Raw genomic sequence first — 22,316 nt, forward strand, 5'->3', positions numbered from 1 at the left:
CATCAACTGCACGATAATGTGCGAGGTGTTTACAATGCTCATGACTGCTGCGTTGAGCAGAGCGGGCTCCATGCTTGCTGTGGTATGGTGCCTGCACTGAAAAAGGGCACAAAACGATTGTCTGCCATTGCTCTGACAGAGAGAGGGGCGACTAACGACATGGCTTATGGGAAATTAAAATCCACAAAGGCGGAGGCTTCCATCAAGGAGAAACACAAACAACCATCACTTGGAATGGCCCCTTCAAGGATCGAACTCAAAACCATGGGTTTAGCAGGCTGTTTATTTCACGGAGGAAAGAGAGAGCAAATGAATACAAACCAAATCTGCTCTATTTCTTGTTTTGATCCACTCCATCTATCCTTTACATCTTAGGCTGGCAGCAGATGGTGCAGTATGACTGCTAGCCATCATCATCCCCTGGGTGCTTAGCAGAAGATGCTGCATTAAGGCTGCAAGCCATCATCATCTCCTGGGTGCTTAGCAGAAGATGCTGCATTAAGGCTGCTAGCCATCGTCATCTCCTGGGGTTTAGTAGAAGATGCTGCATTAAGACTGCAAGCCATCGTGGCTGGGAAAAGCCAGGAAAACAGCTGAGTGGGTAGTTGGCCCTGATAAGAGGTCTGGAGGCCAGGAGATGGAGGAGTCTCTCTCCAGCCCTGGAGGGGGAAGGGCTAGCTGCCTGAGAGGAAGGTACCTGAACTGGAGCAGTGCTGAGGAATAGGGCAAGGGAGCAAGGGAGCTCCAGCCTGGTAAAACCCCAGGCTGCAGGCCTTGTTGAAGGTCGACAGAGGTACTAGGGCTGCAGAGATACAGCCTGGGAATAGGCAAAGGCAGTAGGTCTTAAATCTCTTGCCAATGATGGGTGGCCATTACAGACTGCAGTCTGCCCCAGTGAGCAGGGGCTAGATGATGACTGGCAGCAGCCACTGAGGCAAGGTGGGTTTAGAGGGTTGGGGATTCCCCTGGGAAAGGAGACTCAGAACGAGGGGATACTGCTGGGACAGAACCCTGAGGTAAAGGGCCCCGGAGTCCGGGACAGACATGGGGCCAGTGGCAGGTGAGACACCAGCCTGCAGAGGGCGCTCTGGGCTGGACAAGAGCTAATTCCCAATATGACCAGCAGGAGGCACCATCCCAGTGAGTCTTGCTGTACTGATGAGTTTGCTGACTTGAAAGTCCCTCTGAATTGGATTGCTCAATGGTCTGCGGGGAGATGTTGGATGGGATGGGAACTGAGTTACTGCAGAGAATTCCTTCTTGGGTGCTGGCTGGTGAGTCTTGCCCACATGCTCAGGGTTTAACTGATCGCCATATTTGGGGTCGGGAAGGAATTTTCCTCCAGGGCGGATTGGCAGGGGCCCTGGAGGTTTTTCACCTTCCCCTGCAGCGTGGGGCATGGGTCGCTTGCTGGTGGATTCTCTGCAGCTTGAGGTCTTCAAACCAGTTTTGAGGATTTCAATAACTCAGTCCTGGATTAGGGGTTGTATGAAAGTGGATGGGTAGGGTTCTGTGGCCTGCCTTGTGCAGGAGGTCAGACTAGATGATCATATTGGTCCCTTCTGACCTATGAGTCTATGAGTCTATGACTTGAAAAAAAATCACAAGATTTTACAAATACAGTAATAAACCTTGGAGGGTTTTTTTCCACATTTGCCTTCTGGGTTTTGACCTTTCTTGGGTCAGGTTTTCACAGGTTTTCTCCGCAACTCAAAGGGTTAGAAAACTAGTTCTTTTTTTTTTTTAAATGAAAGCACAGATTCTCACAAAAAAAACTTGGCTAACAGAGCTGGAGACGTCAAGAAACACAAAATATCACCTGACAAAGTCACGCGAGACAGTCGAGGAGGCTACGCACCCAATCTGGACAGGACGTGAAAGTGAAAGTGGACATACATAGGCTGGTGGCAGCGGCTCATTCCCAGGGCTGGAATTTTGGCCAGGCACTGGAGTATAACATCCCTGCTCTTGCAAAACGTAAGGTGGGGAGGTGCTCTCAGTCACATGGGCAGAGTTGGAGTGGGACGTCTGTGTCCCAGGTCAAGAAGAAGGGGAACATCTTCTCGGAGAAGGGGTAGTTGAAAGTGAAGATGTGCTCCATGGTGTCGTTGTTGTAGAAGGAGAGTTGTCCAAGGAGGTAGTCTAGATGCACCTTGATCCTGCGCAGAGACGCCCGTAAGAAAAGCGTCGTCTTAGGGGTGCTGAGCGCCTGGTACTCCCCATTGTTAAACTCCAGCCCCCAGAACCCCCGCTCAGCCGTTATGTAGAGATTCCCCTTTCTCTCCACCGACTCCCGGGCGGCGCCGACGATCCAGCCTTTCCCGGCACCCACATCCACTACCCAGTCCAGCTGGCCCCTAGTGATGCCTGGGGCACCCAGCACGCAGGGCCGGAAATCAAAACGCTCGGAGTTGCTGGGAAGGTACTGGGGGCGGTCACCGAGCCTCATGCTTTTCTGGTCTTGGGAGATCAGCAGAGTGGGGAACGCGGTGTTGGGATCCAGCTTCACCTCCACTGGGGAGAGAGAAGCAGAGAGTTAGAGTGAGATCTTGGCATGCAGCACAACGGCCGCTGTGAAATCTCACTGCGCCCTGGACTGGTATCGGACAGTCACTGACCTTTCTTCTTGGTTCCGAAAAATCGATCGCACATATCCGAGATCAGCTCCTCCTGCTGGTCCTTCTCGCCGTCCTCTCTCGCGCCAGCCTGCTCTGGCGTCTGACGGAAAACTACGAGACACATGAGAGAAATAAATTACCCATGGGAGAAACTGCCTCCAAAAGGGACAAACGGAGGCAGGCTGGTGGGAGCTCAGGCTACAAACTCCCGTGGTCAGCCCCATTGTAGGTACTTCACTTCCCAGTAGGGGGTGCTCTAATGACAGCAGACAATCTCTATAGAGGGAGGACTCAAACCCTGAATGTTGCATTGTCTTCTCCCTCTCTTGTTTTATACATGAACAACAAATTACACCTACAGCCAGCACTGGAAGCAGTCAGTTTTTATGGGTTTATAATTTTGAGGGATAAATATCGATGTTTATTTTGAAGTTTTTTTTCTTTTTTTGTCGACTGAAATTTTCACAGGTGCAGGAAATTTCGGGTTTTAAGCATTTTGTTCTATTTTGATCGACCAACATTTTCACAGTTCTGCCACATGATGGGTTTTAAGCCTCTCTTTTCTGTTTTCATGGATTTAAATTTTTCAGAGTTGCAGGAAATCCTTTTTTGGGGGGTAAAGGGGGTCAGACAATACAGTAACTCCTCACTTAAAGTTGTCCCGGTTAACGTTGTTACCTTGCTGATCAATTAGGGAACATGCTCGTTTAAAGTTGCGCAACGCTCCCTTCTAACGTTCTTTGGCAGCCACCTGCTTTGTGCACTGCTTGCAGGAAGAGCAGCCCATTGCAGCTAGCTGGTGGGGGCTTGGAACCAGGGTGGACCGGCAGCCCCCCCCCACCCCAAGTTCCCTTGCAGCAGCCGCCCAGCAGGCTATTAACTGCTGGCAGTTCAGCTGTCCCTCCCCCCACTGCCATGTGCTGCTCCTGCCCTATGCCTTGGAGCTGCTCAGGGGAGCCTCCTGCTTGCTGTGCAGGGGGTGGGGGGAAAGAGGGATGCTGATGTCAGGGTGTCCCCTCCTCCCCCCGCTTCTGTACCCTATCTCCACAGTGCAGGCGGGGGACACGACAGGGCTCAGGACAGAGGGAGTTTGCAGGCAGCAGTTGCTGTCTCAACGTGCTGATCTACTTAAAAAGGCAACATACTTAGAGTGAGGACGTATATTTAAAGGGGCAGCACGCATCTCTCCCCCACACACACAGGGTGTGTGTCTCTGTCTCTCTCTGCCATGCTGTCTCCCTTCCCTCCATTTGTGCTGCCTTGTAGGGTATGAGGCTACATTAACGATGTGTTAACCCTGGAGGGCTCAGCCGAGTGCTAGTTCATCGTTTAGCAGTAAGGCTCCCTGGGAAATATCCCTCCCTCTTCCACCCCCTGACTTCACCAAGACCCATGTTTCCTGGCGGATTTCACCAGCCTCAGAGGCTCACTGTGACCCTCCACTTAACCCTTCTCTCTCTAGAGACACGGGTCATCGTCTACTGAGCCATTTTCCTCATAAGCCAGCGAGGAAGGTGCGGAGAAGCTATCCTCCCTTGCACAGTCTCTGTTGTCTCACAGTCTCAGTGATTAAGCAGGGGGGCAAAGAGGGTGGAGCCCAGGCTCACCCTCTAGCCCAGGGACCCTAATAGTATCAGCTATGGTATCGGGCAGTGAAAAATGTCATTTCCCGAGCGCCGGAGATGGGTCACCCTCATCCCCAGCGTCACTGCAGCTAGGTCGACAGATTCCTCCGTCGAACTCGCTACTGCCTCTTGGAGAGAGGACAGAAAAACCCCTTCCACTGAACTAGGAGGCGTTTCTACCCCAGCGGGAGAGGGGCAGCCCTTGCAGTGGGAAAGAGCGGCCGTGGCGTCTACATGAGGTTCAGTAGCAGAGATGTGGCTGCAGCCTCTCTGTGCCTTAGTGCTTTTCATCTGTAGAGGCAAAGCACTTTAGAGGGTAGGCCAATGTCCCTTCCAGCCATTTTTCAGATGAGAAAACTGAGGCAGGGAGCAGGGGAGGGGCTGTGATTTGTCTGGGATCACTGGCATAGAACCCTGGTCGGCTGAGTGCCAGCTCTGTGCGCTAGCCCCTAGGCCACCCTTGCTAGACTGGGGGAAACTGAGACATGCCAGGGGGTGACAACCCACCCATTTATCAAAAAGCTCCAGCAAGGAATGAGTCAGACTATGGGGATCTCCTCCATCTACTCACCCTCCGGTATGTCATTTTGGATCCTTAGCGACAGATCCTTCCGGCTAATGCCGTCCAATATCTTCACGGCCATTTGCAGAGCCCTGGGCTCCTGGTAAGCCTGGACCATGGCTCGAGCTATGTCCATCGTGTCGGCCGCCTCTGTCTTGGAGCGGGGGATGCGCTTGTAGCCATCTTCCAGCGGATAGTTCTCCAGGTGAAACTTGAACATCTTGAATTCCCGCGCTTCTAGATCGTTCAAATAATCTACGAGCTTGCAGCACGCGCTCTCTGCCATCTCTACCCTGGGCTGGCGTTCCAGAGCTCAGCAGGAAAGTGCCCTGTGCCGTGATAATATGAATCACTATTGCTGTACATCTGTCGGTCTCAAAGCCCTTTAAGGAGGAGGGAAGTATTATTAGTGCCATTTTATCAACTGGGAAACTGAGGCACAGAAAGGGGGAAGTGACTTGCACAAGGTCAGGATAGAACCCAGGAGTCCTGACTCTCAGCCCAGTCTAGGCACTAGACCCCACTCCCCTCCCAGAGCCAGAACCCTGAAGTCCTGACGGTCCTTAGCCATGGCCTAGCTCTGCCCACTAGGCCATGCAGCCTGATGTTTGTGCACCAAGCTAGCGGTGGCTGGAAATTTACTCAGGGAAATGCCAATTTTGTCAACATCAAAATATTTTGACGAACGGGTCTCGTTTTGGCCAAATGACCCACAGTACCTAACCCCCTGTGGAAACCAGTGGGAGTTGGGCATCCAGCATCTACAGCCATCCCACTAAGTGCCCATTCGCACCTTTAGGCTCCTGCATCCCTTTACAAATCAGTCCCTGGGCTGTAATAAAACATCCGCAGCTGAGCAGTGCCAGCAGCCTCGGGCTTACGGAGCTCAGGCTGCGGGGTTAGAACACGGCCGCGTAACTGTTCCAACTCAGGCAGGAGAGCCCTGCCTCCATCACAGGTGTTGCGAGGATCAATAAATCCCCAGAGGCGCTCAGACAGTGGCTAGAGACCCGAACTGGGATGCAGGACACCTGGATCCTCTGTCCGTCTCTGTTGGTAGGGGACTTCGGACAAGTCACTTCCCCCACCGTACCTCAGTTTCCCCACCTGGGCCATGGGGTTAATGATCCCAATTTCTTTTGCAGAGCACTTCAAGAGCTGCTGAAGGGAAGACCCAGGGGCTATGGGGCGTTATGAAGCACCTGACACAGACACAATCCCACATCGCCCCCCCATGCACATCCCATAGCAGAACTGGGTCCGGATCCCAAATCTGGGCTCCTCGTGCATCCCTGCAGCTTCCCCAAGCCAGTCCCTTGCCTCAGTTTCATCCCCACCTCCTGCTTTGGGCGCAGGGAGCTTGAACTGCTTGAAGCCAGCTTTAACCGCCGGGCCCCCAGTGCCCTCTTGGGTTGGCACCCGGGCTCCAGCCACTCGGCTGGTGGGAATTGGCGTCACCCCCATGAGGAAGTCAGAAGGCAGCTGAGAGCTCCCAGGCCCAGCTGCTGCGGCCTCTCAGGTCCCTGCCCGCCTGCTTCCCCCAGAGCCCAGGGGTGGCTGTGGGGGGGGGGGCAGCAGAAGGAGGGGGGGCAAGAGTCAGAGAAGAAGGGAGGGTTATCAGAGGGGGGTCAGGAGGGGAGGGGTGGAGAGGTGGAGGGTCTCGGGGGAAGGGGAAGAAGAGGGGGTCAGATGGGGTCAAGAGGGGTGGAGAGGAAGAGGAGATCGGGGGGGAGGGAGAGGAAGATGGAGGGGGGAGTCAGAGGGGGAAGGAAACAGGAGAGGAACAGGGAGACAGATGGGAAGAGAAGGGGGTCAGGCGAGGGGAGGGGAGGGGACAGGAGAAGAAGAAGAGATGGGGGAGAAGGGAGAGGGGGGCAGGAGAGGAAGATGAAGGGGGAAGGTCAGAGGGAGGAGACAGGAGAGGATCAGGGGGCAGATGGGAAGAGAAGGGGGCTGAGGATGGGACGGGGGCAGCACTTCATGAGTGGTGAAGAGCTGCCGGAGCTCAAGCAATATTTTAGCTTTCACAACAGACGGGCCAGGCCCAGCGGGGTTAGGAAGCGCCAGGCTCAGAGGGGCTGGGGTTAGGAAGCCCAGAGAGGCTGGGGCTCAGCCCTGGCCCAAATTAAGCCCTGGAAGGGGGACAGGAGAAAGCGGGGGGAGGGGGCGGAGGAGAGGGGAAGGTGCCTGAGGATGCAGGTTGAGGGGAACCTCCCTCCCCCACATCCCCGAGCATTGCCCCAGCCCAGCCCCACTCACCAGCCCCGAAAGTGAAAGTGCTCAGAGGCGGAGGAAGGAAGGATAAAGTCCACCCCACCCCCACATCCCCTGGGCTCCAGCCCTCCCTTAGCCCAGGGCTGCTGCGGAGCATCCCCACGGCGCAGGGGAGGCTAGACCCAGCCCGTCTGCGTGTGGAGACTCACCGGGGGAGCTGGGCAGGGAGGGGTGGCAGGGCAGGGAGCAGCACAGGGGACATGGGGGATACAGGGCGATTGCAACCTGGCTTTTCCCTGTAGATCAGGCCTCTGCTTTGAGTCTGTTGCCTGGGAGGGGTCCCAGCCCCCTCATACCAGCCCGTTTCCTCCACCCCCCCCATTTCCCCACCATATCACCTACTCCCCTGGCATCCCTGCTGCCCCCACGTGCCCCCACCTCATCCCTCATCTCCTCCTGCCCCCATCCCTTGCCATACTGACCCCCTGTCCTTCCCCCATCCCCAATTCTGCTGGCACCCCCTGCACCCCTGATCCAAGGCAGTAGAGGAGGAGACAGGGCCCATCCCCACCTGACACCTTCCCCAGCTCCTGCCCAGCCCCCTACCCTGAACCAGCCCTGCTAGGGAGGCTGGGACAACTCATCCCCTCCCCAGGGTGTCATCCACATCTGGAACAGCAACCCCTCGCAGTTCTCTCCATCTGTAGTGCCCCCAGATCAAGGGGAACTCAGGGCCATTCACCCCATTGTGCAGAGAGGGAAACTGAGGCAGAGATAGCAGAAGGACCTGGCACAGCGGGGAATAGAACCCAGGAATCCTGAGCACCAGGCTTTAGATGCTAGGACACACTGCCCCCTGGATGGCAGCTAAAGATGACTCAGAGATGGGAAACCCTGGTGCCTGCCAGAGCACTTGGTCCCTCTCCTTGTCTCAGCCAGCATGAGGGGCCCATTGTCCACCCTCCATGGGGGCTGTGTGGCAGGGCATGGGCCCACCCCCGAGGGAAGGGGCATGCTGGCAGCACAGGGGATGGATTGTATGTGCATCTGGCAGCTGCTGTAATAGTGCCCTCGCTGGGCTGGCGGAGCAGGGCCACTCCTGCTATGCCGTGCCCCATTGCCCCTGGATGGCTCCTTGCTCTGGGGACCCCACTCCCCCGTGCCATGCGCCATTGCCTCCATGGAGCCCCATAAAAATGTTTGAAGCTGGGCCCACAGAAGGTAAATCTGGCCCTGGATATGAGCAAATAACCCCGCGGAGAAGGAGACGCAGCTGAACCAACCCAACAGGGCCGTTTGCAGGGTAAGAGAGGTGTTTTGGCAGTGAGATTTGGCCACCCATGGTGGGAAAGTTCCTGCACGTTAACACCCAAGAAAAAACCTACCAGGAAAAGGGCAAAAGGCCCTGGCTCAAATGCTAACAGTCCCTGGTCATGGAGCCACATGTCCAGAGCTCGGGGAAGCCCCTTCCTCACTGCATCCCTAGGGGAAGCCACGCGGCTTCTCCACCTCCTTGGACTGAACCTTGGAGCTTCACTCTCTGAGTCACTTCAGCGGGTCCCCCTGAGATGAGCACCTCAGGGAGAGGTGTACCCCCACAGGGAGCCATGTGCACCCCCAAATCCAGCCCCTGCAGTGACCTTCCGCCAGCAGGGCAAAGACAGCAGGGTTTCTCAGCCTGCTGGAGCACAGCATAGAGCGTCCCTGGTTAACACGGGGGCCAGAGAGTTACAGCCTGGTCCATCTTCACCCCCTTTTGTCCCAGTTCATCTTCCAGCCGCCCAACATGCAACAGCCCCCACCTGGCCCCTCCTCAGTCCTTTGGTCTTCCCGGGCAAACTCAGCCAGCTTCCTGCAGCGGGATGGGCCAGCCATGGTCCTTAGTTGCTAGGTACCAAATGTCTGGGCAGCCGGCCTGACCATTGTCTTCGAGGACTCTCCATGGCCGTGGGGCCCAGGCCCCAGCGAGCCAGGCATCCGGCACACCTGGGTCTCAGGATCTCTGCAGAGAGTAACCAATCTTTTCCTACCATCTCCATACAAGGGAAACTGAGCAGACAGGATATTAATACAAAATATTACAGAAAATCCCCACTTCATCACCCCCGTCCCTCTCACATGGATCCAGCTGGGTTCTCTGTCACATTCTTCAGGTTGGGGAGTACGTATATCCCATCAGCCCCTGCAGTGCTCCCCCTCTGTGGGTGGGCTTTGAGAGAGCTGATTCTACTCTTCTAGCAAGTCACTGGGTGACCGTGAGCAGCTTACCTGGCTGCAAATTCCCAAAGGGAATTAGGCATCTGGATTGCATGGAAACCAATGGGATTTAGGTACGTAAGCGCCTTTTAGGATCGAGGCTGTAGTGTGCCTCAGTTTCCCCCACAGGAATAATTGGCTTCTTGGTTTCCGATGCACCCAGCACCACCAGAGCTGGACAAGTCCCTCCACGTCCCCATAGCCCCTGTTCTTCAACTGTGGCAGTGGGAGGAGAGTTTTCCTTTCACCCTAGGTGGTGCCCATTAAAACTGTGAACTTTTTGTGTCTGGGAGGCGCCCGGCACGAAGGGGTCCCAATCTTGGTGATTCCGTGTCTGGGCAGCGCCTGGCGTGACGGGACCCCGATCTCAGTGACTCTGGGTCTGAGTAGCGCCTGGCCCGACGGGGCCCCGATCTCGGCGACTCTGGGTCTGAGCAGCGCCCGGCCCGACGGGGCCCCGATCTCAGTGACTCTGTGTCAGAGCAGCGCCCGGCCCGACGCGGCCCCGATCTCGGTGACTCTGTGTCTGAGCAGTGCCCGGCCCGACGGGGCCCCGATCTCGGTGACTCTGTGTCAGGGCAGCGCCCGGCCCGACGGGGCCCCGATCTCAGCGACTCTGGGTCTGAGCAGCGCCCGGCCCGACGGGGCCCCGATCTCGGCGACTCTGGGTCTGAGCAGCTCCCTTCCCCACAGCTCTACTAGTGCCCTTCAATCCTAACCCACAGCCCCTGCTATCCCAGCCCTGCTCCCCACACCGCCAGCTGTTGCAATGCCTCTCAGTCCATCTTGTAGCCTCCGCCACAACCTGATCCTGGTCTCCTCCCTCTCCCGTAACTCCATCGGTGCCCCTCAGTCCCGACCAGCAGCCCTCTCCCACTGCTTTTCTCAGCCCTTGGCGGCAGGACCCAACACTGTGATGAGTGCACTGTCACAGACACTTTCCTCCTAAGCACCAGCTGATGGAGCCTGTTTGCTTGGTGGAAAGTAAATATACTCAGGGATTATCCAGTCACGGTCACCTGGACATGTAAACAGACCTAGGCAGTGCTCCTGTTCCTCAGAAACATCCTGTTTGCCTTGGAATGGTGCCAACCACACCAGGGACCCAAATTTTGGCTGGGACCCTGTGAAAGGCACATGATCCAGGAAGGAGTGGCTCCTGGGGTTAAACTGATTGCCAGAGATGCTGAGAGCAGCATTGGTTAATTTTCAGGAGCTGCCCCTTTCATGTAGAGGCATGGACAGCAGGTGGCATTTTCCCCTCTAGCTGGAGAGAGGATAACAACCTACTACAGCTGAAAGCTGACCACGCTTGCTTCTATAGTTCACTGGGGAGAAGGGCATGGCTCGATATTAAATTGTTGAGGACCAGGCAGAGGGAGGGGATGTGATGGTATCTTTCCCAATTCTGAACCTTAGCGTCCAAAATATGGGTACCAGCATGAATTCCTCTAAGCTCAATTACCAGCTTAGAACCTGTAGCGCTGCCACCAATCAGGAATTCCAGTGCCTGATACACTCTGGTCCCCCCAAAACCTTCCCTGGGGACCCCCAAGACCCAGACCCCCTGGATCTTAACACAAGGAAAGTAAACTCTTTCCTTCACCAGTGCCTTTCCTAGGCTTCCCTCCCTGGGTTACCCTGGAAGATACTGTGATTCAAACCCCTTGAATCTTAAAACAGGGAGGGATGTTCCTTCCCCTTCTCCCTCACCCAGAGGCAATACAGATTCAAGCTCCGTGAACCTAAAACAAAGGGATTCCACCCCTCTCCCCTCCCTTCTCTTTCTTCCCTGTTAAGTACAAACTCTATTCCCTTGAGCCTCAACAAGGGGGGAAAAATCAAACAGGTCCTGAAAACAAAACTTTTAATAAAAAGAAAAGAAAATAAAGAAAATCACTGTAAATTCAAGATGAACTATTAAAGGGTCTTTCAGTTTATAGAAACTGGAGGAAAAGCCTCCTCTAACAGAAATATAATGTAAAATACTTTCAGCCAAATACACATTAGAACTCTACCAGCCAGATACACATTTGCAAATAAAGGAAAAAAACAATTAAAAGACTATAACCGCCTTCCTTACTAAATACTTGCTATTTTGCATATATGAGACTGTAGCAGGGAGATTGGCAAGAAACCTGGTTGCATGTCTAGTCCCTTCCAGGACTCAGAGAGAACAAAGCCAAACTCAAAAACACAAACAAAGGTTTCCCTCCACCGAGGTTTGAAAGTATCTTGTCTCCTAATTGGTCCTCTGGTCAGGTGTTGCAGGTCACTGTTTGTTAACCCTTTACAGGTGAAAGAGACATTAACCCTTAGCTATCTGTTTATGACAGGGGGTCAGTGGTTGTTATATACACAGTGCAGGAGTAGAGGTGGGAAGGCAGTAGATTTCCTCTGCTGGCAAAATTGTCGATATTTTGACAAAATTTCCCATCCTGAAAAGTTAAAATCCCAAAAATACTTCATCCTGCAAAGTCGCCATGTCAGAAAACTGAAATCTTGAAAATTTTTCAGTCCCAAAAAGTCAAAACCTCAAAAATGTTCTCACCTTGAAAGGTGAAATCTCAAATATTTTCTATCACAAAAAGTCAGTATCTCGAAGATTTTCCTGACCCAACAAGTCAATTTCTCAATTTTCCCATCATAAAGTCATTTTTCTGACACGGAAAGGCGAAATCTCAATTATTTCTCATCACGGCCCAACAATGTAGCATTTAATTTCGGAAAGGGGAACTACACAAAAATGAGGAGGTTAGTTAAACTCTGACAAATGAAGTGTAAAAATACAATTAGGAAGGCCAAAAAAGAATCTGAGGAACAGGTAGCCAAAGACTCAAAAAGTAATAGCAGAATTATTTTAAGTACATCAGAAGCAGGGGCCACTGGACGATCGAGGTGCTACAGCAGCACTCAAGGATGATAAAGCCACTGCGGAGAAACTAAATGAATTCTTTGCATCGGTCTTCATGGCTAAGGATGTGAGGGAGATTCCCAAACCTAAGACACTCTTTTTAGATGACAGATCTAAGGAACTGTCTCAGACTGAGGTATCATTAGAGGACGTTTTGGAACAAATTGATAAATTAAACAGCAATAAGTCACTGGGACCAAATAGCATTCACCCAAGAGTTCTGAAGGGACTCAGATGTGAAATTGCAGAACTACTAACTGTAGTCTGTAACCTATCATTTAAATCAGCTTCTGTACTAGATGACTGAAGGGTAGCTAATGTGACATCAATTTTTGAAAAGGGCTCCAGAGGTGATCCCGGCAATTACAGGCCGGTAAGCCTGACTTCAGTGCCGGGCAAACTGGTTGAAACTATAAGAACAATATTGTCAGACATAGAGGTTAATATAATTTGTTGAGAAAGAGTCAACATGGTTTTCGTAAAGGGAAATCATGCCTCATCAATCTACTAGAATTCTTTGAGGGGGCCAACAAGCAAGTGGACCAAGGGGATCCAGTGGATATACTGTACTTCAATTTTCAGAAAGCCTTTAACAAGGTCACTCACCAAAGGTTCTTAAGCAAAGTAAGCTGCCACTGGAGAAGAGGGAAGGTGCCCTCCTGGATTGGTAACTGGTTAAAAGATAGGAAACAAAAGGTAGGTATAAATGGTCACTTTTCAGAATGGAGAGAGGTAAATAGTGGTATCCCCCAGGGGTCTGTTCTGGGCCCAGTCCTATTCAACATATTCATAAATGATCTGGAAAAGGGAGTAAACAGTGAGATGGCAAAATTTGCAGATGATACAAAATGACTAAAGATAGTTAAGTCCCAGGCAGACTGAGAAGAGCTACAAAAGGATCTCTCAAAACTGGGTGACTGGGCAACCAAAAGGCAGATGAAATGCAATGTTGATAAATGCAAAGTAATGCACATTGGAAAGAATAATCCCAACTATACATATAAAATGATGGGGTCTAAATTAGCTGTTACCACTCAAGAAAGAGATCTCGGAGTCATTGTGGATAGTTCTCTGAAAACATCCACTCAGTGTGCAGCGGCAGTCAAAAAAGCAAACAGAATGCTGGGAATAATTAAGAAAGGGATAGAAAATAGGACAGAAAACATCATGTTGTCCCTATATAAAGCCATGGTACACCCACACCTTGAATATTGCATGCAAGTATGGTTGTCCCATCTCAGAAAAGATACACTGGAATTAGAAAAGGTTCAGAAAAGGGCAACAAAAATGATGAGGGGTATGGAACAGCTTCGGTATGAGGAGAGATTAATAAGACTGGGACTTTTCAGCTTGGAAAAGAGATGGCTAAGGGGAGATATGATTGAGGTCTATAAAATCATGACTGGTGTACAGAAAGTAGATAAGGAAGTGTTGTTTACTATGTCTCATAACACAAGAACTAGAGGTCACCAAATGAAATTAATAGGCAGCAGGTTTAAAAACAAACAAAAGGAAGTATTTCTTCACCCAACGCACAGTCAACCTGTGGAACTCTTTGCCAGAGGATGTTGTGAAGGCCAAGACTATAACAGGGTTCAAAAAAGAACTAGATAAATTCATGGAGGACAGATCCATCAATGGCTATTAGCCAGGATGCGCAGGGATGGTGTCCCTGGCCTCTGTTTGCCAGAAGCTGGGTATGAGCAACAGGGGATGGATCACTTGATAATTCCCTGTTCTGTTCATTCCCTTTGGGGCACCTGGCATTGGCCACTGTCAGAAGACAGGAAACTGGGCTAGATGAACCTTTGGTCTGACCCAGTAGGGCTGCTCTTGTGGTCTTCTGACAAAAAGTGAAAATCTCAAACTATTCCTGTCCTGAAGGACTGAAATCTTAAATTTGATCATCACAAGTGGAAATCTTGGCATTTTTCTGACACAGAAAAGTGAAATCTCAACAATTTGCCATCACGAAAAGTCCAAACCTCAAAAATGGTCCTGCACCAAAAATAAAAAACAAACTCCATATGACTCAATCATTGCAATAAATTTGAATTAATTTTTTTTCAGTTTTGACCTATTTTTTTATCTACTTTTTTCGTCCCTTACCAGTTAACAAATTTTGAAACAAAAAGCCATTCCAAGCCAGAACTTTTCTGTGTCCAAAATCTCCAGACCAAGACAGGTGGGGCTAACCATAAATTACAGAATGCAGTAGGGGCTGGGTGCATCTTTAATTTTGAGTGATTGTTTCTGTGTTGCAAAAGTGAAAATTCCCCAAAACTGTCCTGGAATTTCCGGATGGCTCCTTTCAAGAATTTCAAACATTCCTTTTTCAAGACAAACAATGGGGCAAAAGCCACTTTTCCCCACACACCGTTTCACCTGCATCAGAGCTATCTTTCCAGCTGGAAATTCGTGTCAAAAATTCCTGGCACACCATATCCAGGAGGGATTGAATCTCTCACTTCTCCTAAGCCACGCAGGTATTTAAGCACCTAATTTCCACTGGTTTTGAATCCCTTTGCCAGGATCTGGGCCCCTGGGCTTTGGGGGTTTCATTGTGGGGGACAATGAGACAGTCTGGCCAAGGAGTGAGGTGTGGGCAGGGGGGCTCAGGTTTCAGGAAGCAGAGGGCTGATGATTTGCCATTGGTGTGGCAGGGTGGTGAGGTGGCAAGCCATCTGACAATCCCCTGGGGGCGGCCAAGGGGAGGAGCCCCCAAGGGAGGCTGTATATATGGGGCTGGGGCTCCGGGGCTGGGGCAGTGAGGACGGGACAATGGCTTCATCTGCAGCCACGTGCGTCCTGGCCTGGGCCCTGGCACTGCTCTGCGTGGGGACCCAGGGTAAGGGAGGCAGGGGCTGTCTTGGGTTGGTGTTTGTTGGTGTGTAGTGTGGTAGAGTGTGTGGCTGTGCAGCAGGGTGTTGGTGTTTAGTAGAGTGCGTGTTGTGGAGCAGTGTGCTGTTGTGTAGTAATGTATGTTTTGTGGAGCAGGGAGTTGTAGAGCAGTGGAGTGCATGTTGGGGAGTGGTATGTTGTGTAGTGGAGTAAAGTTCGTGTTGTGTTGCGCAGTAGGCTGTTGTGCATAGTAGAATGCATGTTGTGGAGCAGTGTGTTGTGTAGTAAAGTATGTGTTGTGGAGCAGTGTATTGTAGTGGAATGCATGTTGGGGAGTGGTGTGTTGTGTTGGGGAGCGCCTGTTGTATTGTGTAATAGAGTGCGTGTTGTGAAACAATGTGCTGTTGTGTTGTCTTGTGTAGTAGAATGCATGTTGTGTAGAAGTGTGTTGTGTTGTGGAGCACCTGTTCTGTTGTGTAGTAGAATGCATGTTGTGTAGCTGTGTGTTGTGTTGTGGAGTGCATGTTGTGGAGCTGGAGCAGGCTGTTGTGTTGTGGAACAGTGTAGGAGAGTGTGTGCCGAGGAGCAGTCTGTCATTGTAGAGTTGTGTGATGTGAAGTGTAACAGACTGTGTTGTGCGATGGAGCCGTATGGTACTGTTCAGGGGACTGTTTTGTTGTGTTGTGGAGCGTAATACACACTGTGTGTTGTGGAGCAGCGTGTTGTGGATTAGTGTCGTGGCCTGGGGGCTGTGGTGAAGTGCAGTGGGACACGCTGTCATTGTGTAGAGTAGCACAGTGTGTTTTGTGAAATGATGCGTGACATACCAACCTGGCAGCGGGTCAGAGATGGACAGCAGGAATTTCTCAGTCCGCTCTGCTCTGACCACTAGAGCCCCTGCCCCTCTCCTCCCCGAGCCAGGGAGAGAACCCAGGAGTCCTGGTTCCCAGCACCTTCCCCCAACCACTAGACACCTCTCCCTTCCTTTCCCTTCCCAGAACCAGGGAGAGAACCCAGGCATCCTGATCCCCAGCCCAGGGATCTGTGTTCCCCCCCATTTCTGATCTCTGTCCCTTGTTCATGGCCAGGTGCGGACCCTGCCCCCTGCATCTTCCCCTTCACCTACAAGGGCAAGGTCTACACGGAATGCACAACCAAGGACAGCATCTGGGCCAGCGTCTGATCCAGCATCTGGTGCACCACCACCACCAACTACGACCGGGACAGGGCCTACAAGTTCTGCTCTGAGGAGGGTGAGTGCCTGGGGTGGGACAGGGATGGGGGCAACCAAGGGTCAGGGAGCAGCAAGGGGATGGGACGGGGGCAGCCAGGGGTTAGGATTGGGATGGGGGGTAGCCGGGGGATGGGATGGGGGGCAGCCAGGGGGCAGAATGGTGGTGGAGAAGAAGCCGGGGGATGGGATGGGGACGGGGGGCAGCGCTGGGTAGCACAGACAACCGTCGTGTTCCCCACTTGTGATCCTACACGCCCGGAGCTGGCAGGTCTGGCCCATGTCCTGGCACTCGGCCACCATCTTCCTGGCACCCGCCCCAGCGACACCTCCAGGACCTGGGCAGGGCAAAGCCACACAGTCCTTCTCGCTGTCTAACCCCATACACTCCCCATTTGTCTGTCTAACCCCATATAACCCTCTCTGTCTGTCTAGCCCCATATACCCCATCTGTCTGTCTGGTTAACCCCATACACTCCCCATTTGTCTGTCTATCCCCATATACCTCCCCGTCTGTCTGTCTAACCCCATACACTCCCCATTTGTCTGTCTAGCCCCATATACCCCCTCTGTCTGTCTGGTTAACCCCATATACTTCCGATCTGTCTAGCCCCATATGCCCCCCATCTGTCTGTCTCTCTAGCCTCATACACTCCCCATCTGTCTGTCTAGCCCCATATGCCCCTGTCTGTCTAGCCCCATATGCCCCCATCTGTCTAACCCCATGCATCCCCTCTGTCTCTCTCTCTAACCCCACATGCCCCTTCTCTGTTTATCTGTCTAGCCCAGTACACCCCTGCCATCTCTCTATCTGTCTGTCAATGGGTCAGACCCTTTGTCACAGACTCACAGGTTGTGCCCATTCTTGGCCCCATACGGTCCCTGGAGGGAACCTTCTCGAGGGTCCACTCTCTGGGGGGTTAAGCCCCTCTGCCTCCTGGAGCCGCACCTATCTGAGCCTTAGCACGTCTGTCTCTCGCCCTGGGCCCCCTGAGGAGTGCACTCGCTCTGGACCCTCCCGAGGCCTCTGCTCCCAGAGGGAATAATGCCACCCTGTTCTCTAGCCCGGAGAGACCCTCAGCCAGCGTAAAACAGGAGGGTTTATTGAGCATCTGAACCAGCCCAGGGTGGGGTGAGGGGTCTGCACCCATTTGCGCTGCCCCCTGTCTGTGTCTCCCCCTAGCCTCCGGCGGGAACGCGGGTGGCCAGCCCTGCTTCTTCCCCTTCGTGTATAGGGGCCGCACTTTCCACACCTGCGCCATGGAGCAGAGCCACGGGGCCCAGCCCTGGTGCTCCACCACGGCAAACTACGACACGGACGGGCGCAGGAGCTCCTGCCCTGACACATGTATGGTGCCTCCGGGGGCTCCCCAGCCAGGGGACATGGGCACAACAACACTGACGGGCCCAGGGTCTCCCCATGGACCCAGCTCAGCAAGGGACCCTCATCCCAACCCGCAGCCCCCTGCCAGCCCAGCCCTGGGCTCCCCCACCAGGTCCACTAGTGCCCCTCACTCCTGACCCACAGCCCCCTGCTAGCCTGGCCCTGGGCTCCCCACCCCCAGCTCTGCCGGTGCCTCTCACTCCTGACCCACAGCCACCTGCTAGCCCAGCCCTGGGCTCCCCACAGCTTTGCCAGTGCCTCTCACTCCCGACCCGCAACCCCTGCTAGCCCAGCCCTGGGCTCCCCCCAGCTCTGCCGGTGCCTCTCACTCCCGACCCGCAACATCTGATAGCCCGGCCCTGGGCTCCCCCTAGGGTTTCCAGGTGTCCAGTTTGTCACCAGAACACCCAGTCGAAAAGGGACCCTTGTGGCTCCGGTCAACACTGCTGACCAAGCCATTAAAGGTCCAGTTGGCAGCGCAGCAGGGCTAAGACAGGCTCCCTGCCTGGCTCTGTGCCAGCATGTCCCACCAGCTCTTAGGCAAGGGGGAGGCCAGGGGCGCTACACACGCTGACTCCACCCGCAGGCGCAGCCCCAAGTACCGACTCCACAGCTCCAATTGGCCAGGAGCTGCGGCCAATCAGAGTTGCGGAGACAGTGCCTGTGGGCAGGGGCAGTGCACAGAGCTCCCTGGCCACCCCTCAGCCTAGGAACCAGAGGGACAGGTCGCCACTTCCCAGGAGTCACCTGAAGTCAGCGCTGCCCAGATCCTGCACCCCCAAACCCTCATTCCCAGCCCCACCCCAGAGCCCACATCCCTTCTGCACGCTGACCTTCTGCCCCAGACTGGAACTCCTTCCACATCCCAAGTCCCTCATCCCTGGCCCCACCCCAGAGCCTGCACCCCTCCCACACCCCGACCTTCTGCCCCAGCCCGGAGCCCCCTCTGCACCTCAAACCCCTCATCCCTGGCCCACCCCAGAGCCCACATCCCTCCCACACCCCAGTCGCCTGCCCCAGCCCAGTGAAAACGAGCAAGTCAGCGAGGGTTGGGGAGAGCGAGTGACAGAGGGAGGGGGATGGAGTGAGTGGGGGCAGAGCCTCAGAGAAGGGGCAGGGCAAGGGTATTCAGTTTTCTGCTATTAGAAATTTGGCAACTCTAGCTCCTCCCACAGCTCTGTGGGAGCCCCATAATCCTGACCCCCATTCCCTGCACTACCCCAGAGTGATTGGGAGGCAGTGGCCAGGCTGCTGGGGGGCTCAGGGTTTTATTTACCTGGACACAGCCTCATTTTGGGGGCGATTCTGGTTTGAGTGTGTCCCACATTACCCAGCATGCTCTCTGTTTCCCATGTCTCCCACGTCCCATCTCCCTCCCCTGCCTGATCTCTCCCAGTGCTTGGCGGGAAATCGGAGAAGCCCTGTACATTCCCATTCTGGTACAAAGGCAGGAGGTACACGACTTGCACCATGGATGACAGCAAGCGGCCCTGGTGTGCCACCACGAGGAACTATGATGCGGACCATAAATGGAGGTACTGCGGCATGGCAGGTACATGGGGCCAAGAGAGACACAAGGGGTGGGTGCACTTTGCAGCTGGTATGGGCAGCGCCCAGCGCAACAGGACCCCGATCTCTATGACTTTGTGTCTGGGCAACACCCGGCCCGATGGGGCCCCGATCTCGGCGTCTCTGTGTCTGGGCAGCATCTGGCATGACGGGGCCCAATCCCAGTGATTGTATCTGGGCAGTGCCTGGCGCGATGAGGCCCCGATCTCAGTGATTCTGTGTCTGGGTAGCAGATTGAGACATTGGATCTGGGAATGAGCTATAGAATCATAGACTTTAAGGTCAGAAGGGACCATTATGATCATCTAGTCTGACCTCCTGCACAAGGCAGGCTACAGAATCTCACCCACCCACTCCTGTAGCAAACCCCTAACCTATGTCTGAGCTATTGAAGTCCTCAAATCGTGGTTTAAAGACCTCAAGCTTCAGAGAATCCTCCAGCAAATGACCCATACCCAAGGCTGCAGAGGAAGGTGAAAAACCTCCAGGGCCTCTGTCAATCTGCCCTGGAGGAAAATTCCTTCCTGACCCCAAATTAGTTAAACCCTGAGCATGTGGGCAAGACTCACCAGCCAGCACCCAGGAAAGAATTCTCTATAGTAACTCAGATCCCATCCCACCTAACAGCCCATCACAGATCATTGGCATATTTACCGCCAGTAGTCAAAGACGTATTAATTGCCAAAATCAGGCTATCCCATCATACCATCGTCTCCATAAACTTATCAAGCTGTCACAGAGTGTGGGGGAGTCAAGGCCTGCACCCCCGGCTTCCTGCGATTCACCATGACTCTCAACCAGCCAGTAAAGCAGAAGGTTTATTTAAATGACAGGAACACAGTCCAAGACAGTCTTGCAGGCACGGACAACAGGATCCTCCCCAATTAGGTCCATCTTGGGGTCCCAGGAGCACCACAGCCTCCTTGGAGCGTCAGAGCCCTGTCCGTCCTTCCCTCCATTCCCCAGCCAGCTCCTGAAACTCCTCTCACGCTCTAGCCTTTGTTCAGCTTCCCAGCAGAGGTGTCGCCTGGCCTCCAACCCCTTCCTGGGTTCTCACTTTACATGCTCAGGCATCTTCCCTCCAGCCAGTCTCCCATCCCCCAGTGCAGACGGGCCTCCCAGGCCAACACCCCCCACTCAACATTCACAGACCACAGTAAGAACAGTCCCAGTTCATCACACAAGCTTAGTCTTGAAGCCAGATATGTTTTTTGCCCCCACTACCCCCCTTGGAAGGCTGTTCCTGAACTTCACTCCTCTGATGGTTAGAAACCTTCCTCTAATTTTCAGTCTTTTTCCTACCCTAGAAATATCTTTAGGAATATCAACATTTTTTCCACCTTTGATTGGAGAGGCAAAAATGAAACCTCGAAAATATTCATCAACTGAAAACCCAAACTCTCTTTCAATTCGGCTCAGTTGAAACGTTTTGTTTCGATCATTTTGAAACGTCGTTTCCATTTCCACCTTTTTTCTTTTTTCTTAACTTTTTTTTCTCTCTAATGAGTTTAAATTTAAAAAAAAAAAAGATGCTCCCATCAGGAACCCAGAATTTATTTTTAATTTCAAACGTGTCTAAACTTTTCCATGCTGCTTTCCCTCGACATCTTTTCAAGTCGGGAAATGCATCAAAACTAGCAAAATGTTGAAACGCTTTCAGTTCCCGTGAATCAGCATTTTTTTCACTTAAAAATAGTTTTGTTGAGCAAATTCACCCCCAGTCCTCCCAGCAAATCGCCTACCCTGCATCCTGCCTTCTGCCCCATTTTAACGCTTTCCTCATTTGCCTTTCTCCACCAGCGGTGGGGGGGAATTCGGAGAGCGGCCCTTGCGTCTTCCCTTTCATCTATAAGGACACGACCTACCACAGCTTTACAGCAGTCGATGACAAGATGGGACAATCCTGGTGTGCTACCACTCCCAACTACGACAGCCCTGACCCCACCAGTTAGGGGCTGGCTCAGGATTGATCCTGGGTGATGCTCCCCCGAGCTTTGCCCAAGGCACCAGTAAGCATTTCAGACTGGCAGACGAGCAGAGTGAACTGGGAGCAGGGAAGGGGTGGTAATTGTTTCCTGGGGTGGGGACAGTGCCTTCCAATGGATCCCAGAGGTGCTAGGATATTTCAAAGCTTTGGAGACGCAACTGCCACTACAAAGCAATTAAATCCTTCTCCAGCTGAGAGCTGTGTCTTCTCGCAAGGGGCTGGTGTTGTAAGAGGCAGAGGTTTCCAGAGCACCTGCTCCATCCAGCCTCGGTGAGGCACTCCAGCGACGTTTGCGCCAGGAATGAGATGGTCTTTTCAGCCACCGACACAGATCTGTGCACACCTGGACCCAGTGTGACTTCCGCTCTGCACAGATCCAGAGCTGAAGGTAAAGACTGTACCTCTTTCCCAATGGCCGAAAGCCCTGCTAGGGTGAATCAGTATCAGGCCAGGGCGGTGGCATGCTGGTCTCCTAATCCAAAGCCCAGGAAGTCTGCAGTGGGTTTAGGATCGGGCCTGCCACATTCAGACAAGAGCCTGTTCCTACTCCAGACAGCCTCCTCAGCACACAGAGCGTAGGTGGATGTGACGGTCCGCACCCCTGTATTCCTCCCTTTTAGGATTTTTAAATCTCAACCCGTATACTTCAGGAGTAATTTGAAACCTTTGTAAAACAGCTTTCTTAAATTCGGAATATTTCAAAGCTTCCTGAACTGGCATTTCAGTAAGTACATTCAAAACTTTACCAGACAGTTTTGCAGTCGGGGTGAGGACTTCCTTGTCAGAGCCCTGGCACATCTGGGCTTTGCCATGTCAGTTATGAAAGTAAAAAAATTGCTTGAGTCCTGGCACCTCTTTCATCACAAATGAAGCACCGGGTACGTCCACACTGCGCATTCAGCCCAGCTCTGTGACAGTTGCTGTACCCGGGTCTCGCAGCCATGCTAGCATGCCCACTCTGCGCCACACAGCCCTGGGCTGCGTCCACATTGCAAAATGCTGTGCTGAGTCAGACTGCTTAGTGTGTGGACAGAAGTGGGCCTTGGTCTCAAACCGGAGTCAGAGTCCGGGTTGAGTGTGCGGTGTAGACACAGCCTGCTCGGCTGGCAGGCTAG

The 22,316-nt window shown here is 53.1% G+C and overlaps 3 protein-coding genes across 4 annotated transcripts; 1 reads left to right on the top strand and 2 right to left on the bottom strand.

Moving 5' to 3' along the window:
• LOC115641616 overlaps positions 1-22,316 on the bottom strand; it is a 147,818-nt gene that overhangs the window by 64,762 nt on the left and 60,740 nt on the right.
• On the bottom strand, positions 1,591-7,087 carry LOC115641611 (E3 ubiquitin-protein ligase TRIM7-like). 3 transcript variants are annotated; one of them, XM_030544918.1, is made up of 4 exons: positions 7,065-7,087; positions 4,815-5,134; positions 2,619-2,729; positions 1,591-2,514 (listed from the first exon to the last, which is right to left on the bottom strand). In XM_030544918.1, the coding sequence occupies exons 2-4, from the start codon at positions 5,089-5,091 to the stop codon at positions 1,997-1,999; spliced, it is 906 nt and encodes a 301-aa protein (XP_030400778.1). In that variant the 5' UTR covers positions 5,092-5,134; positions 7,065-7,087; the 3' UTR covers positions 1,591-1,996. The 3 variants fall into 3 exon arrangements, with proteins under 3 accessions (XP_030400778.1, XP_030400779.1, XP_030400776.1); XM_030544919.1 differs by lacking the exon at positions 7,065-7,087 and adding an exon at positions 6,143-6,335; XM_030544916.1 differs by lacking the exon at positions 7,065-7,087 and having other exon boundaries at positions 4,815-5,238.
• LOC115641532 (matrix metalloproteinase-9-like) lies at positions 14,971-21,166 on the top strand. The gene is made up of 4 exons (XM_030544736.1): positions 14,971-15,037; positions 17,445-17,609; positions 19,042-19,197; positions 21,015-21,166. Exons 1-4 carry the CDS (start codon positions 14,971-14,973, stop codon positions 21,164-21,166), a joined length of 540 nt encoding a protein of 179 aa, XP_030400596.1.

The sequence above is a fragment of the Gopherus evgoodei genome, unplaced genomic scaffold, assembly GCF_007399415.2.
Source record: "Gopherus evgoodei ecotype Sinaloan lineage unplaced genomic scaffold, rGopEvg1_v1.p scaffold_35_arrow_ctg1, whole genome shotgun sequence".
Classification (NCBI taxonomy): domain Eukaryota; kingdom Metazoa; phylum Chordata; order Testudines; family Testudinidae; genus Gopherus; species Gopherus evgoodei.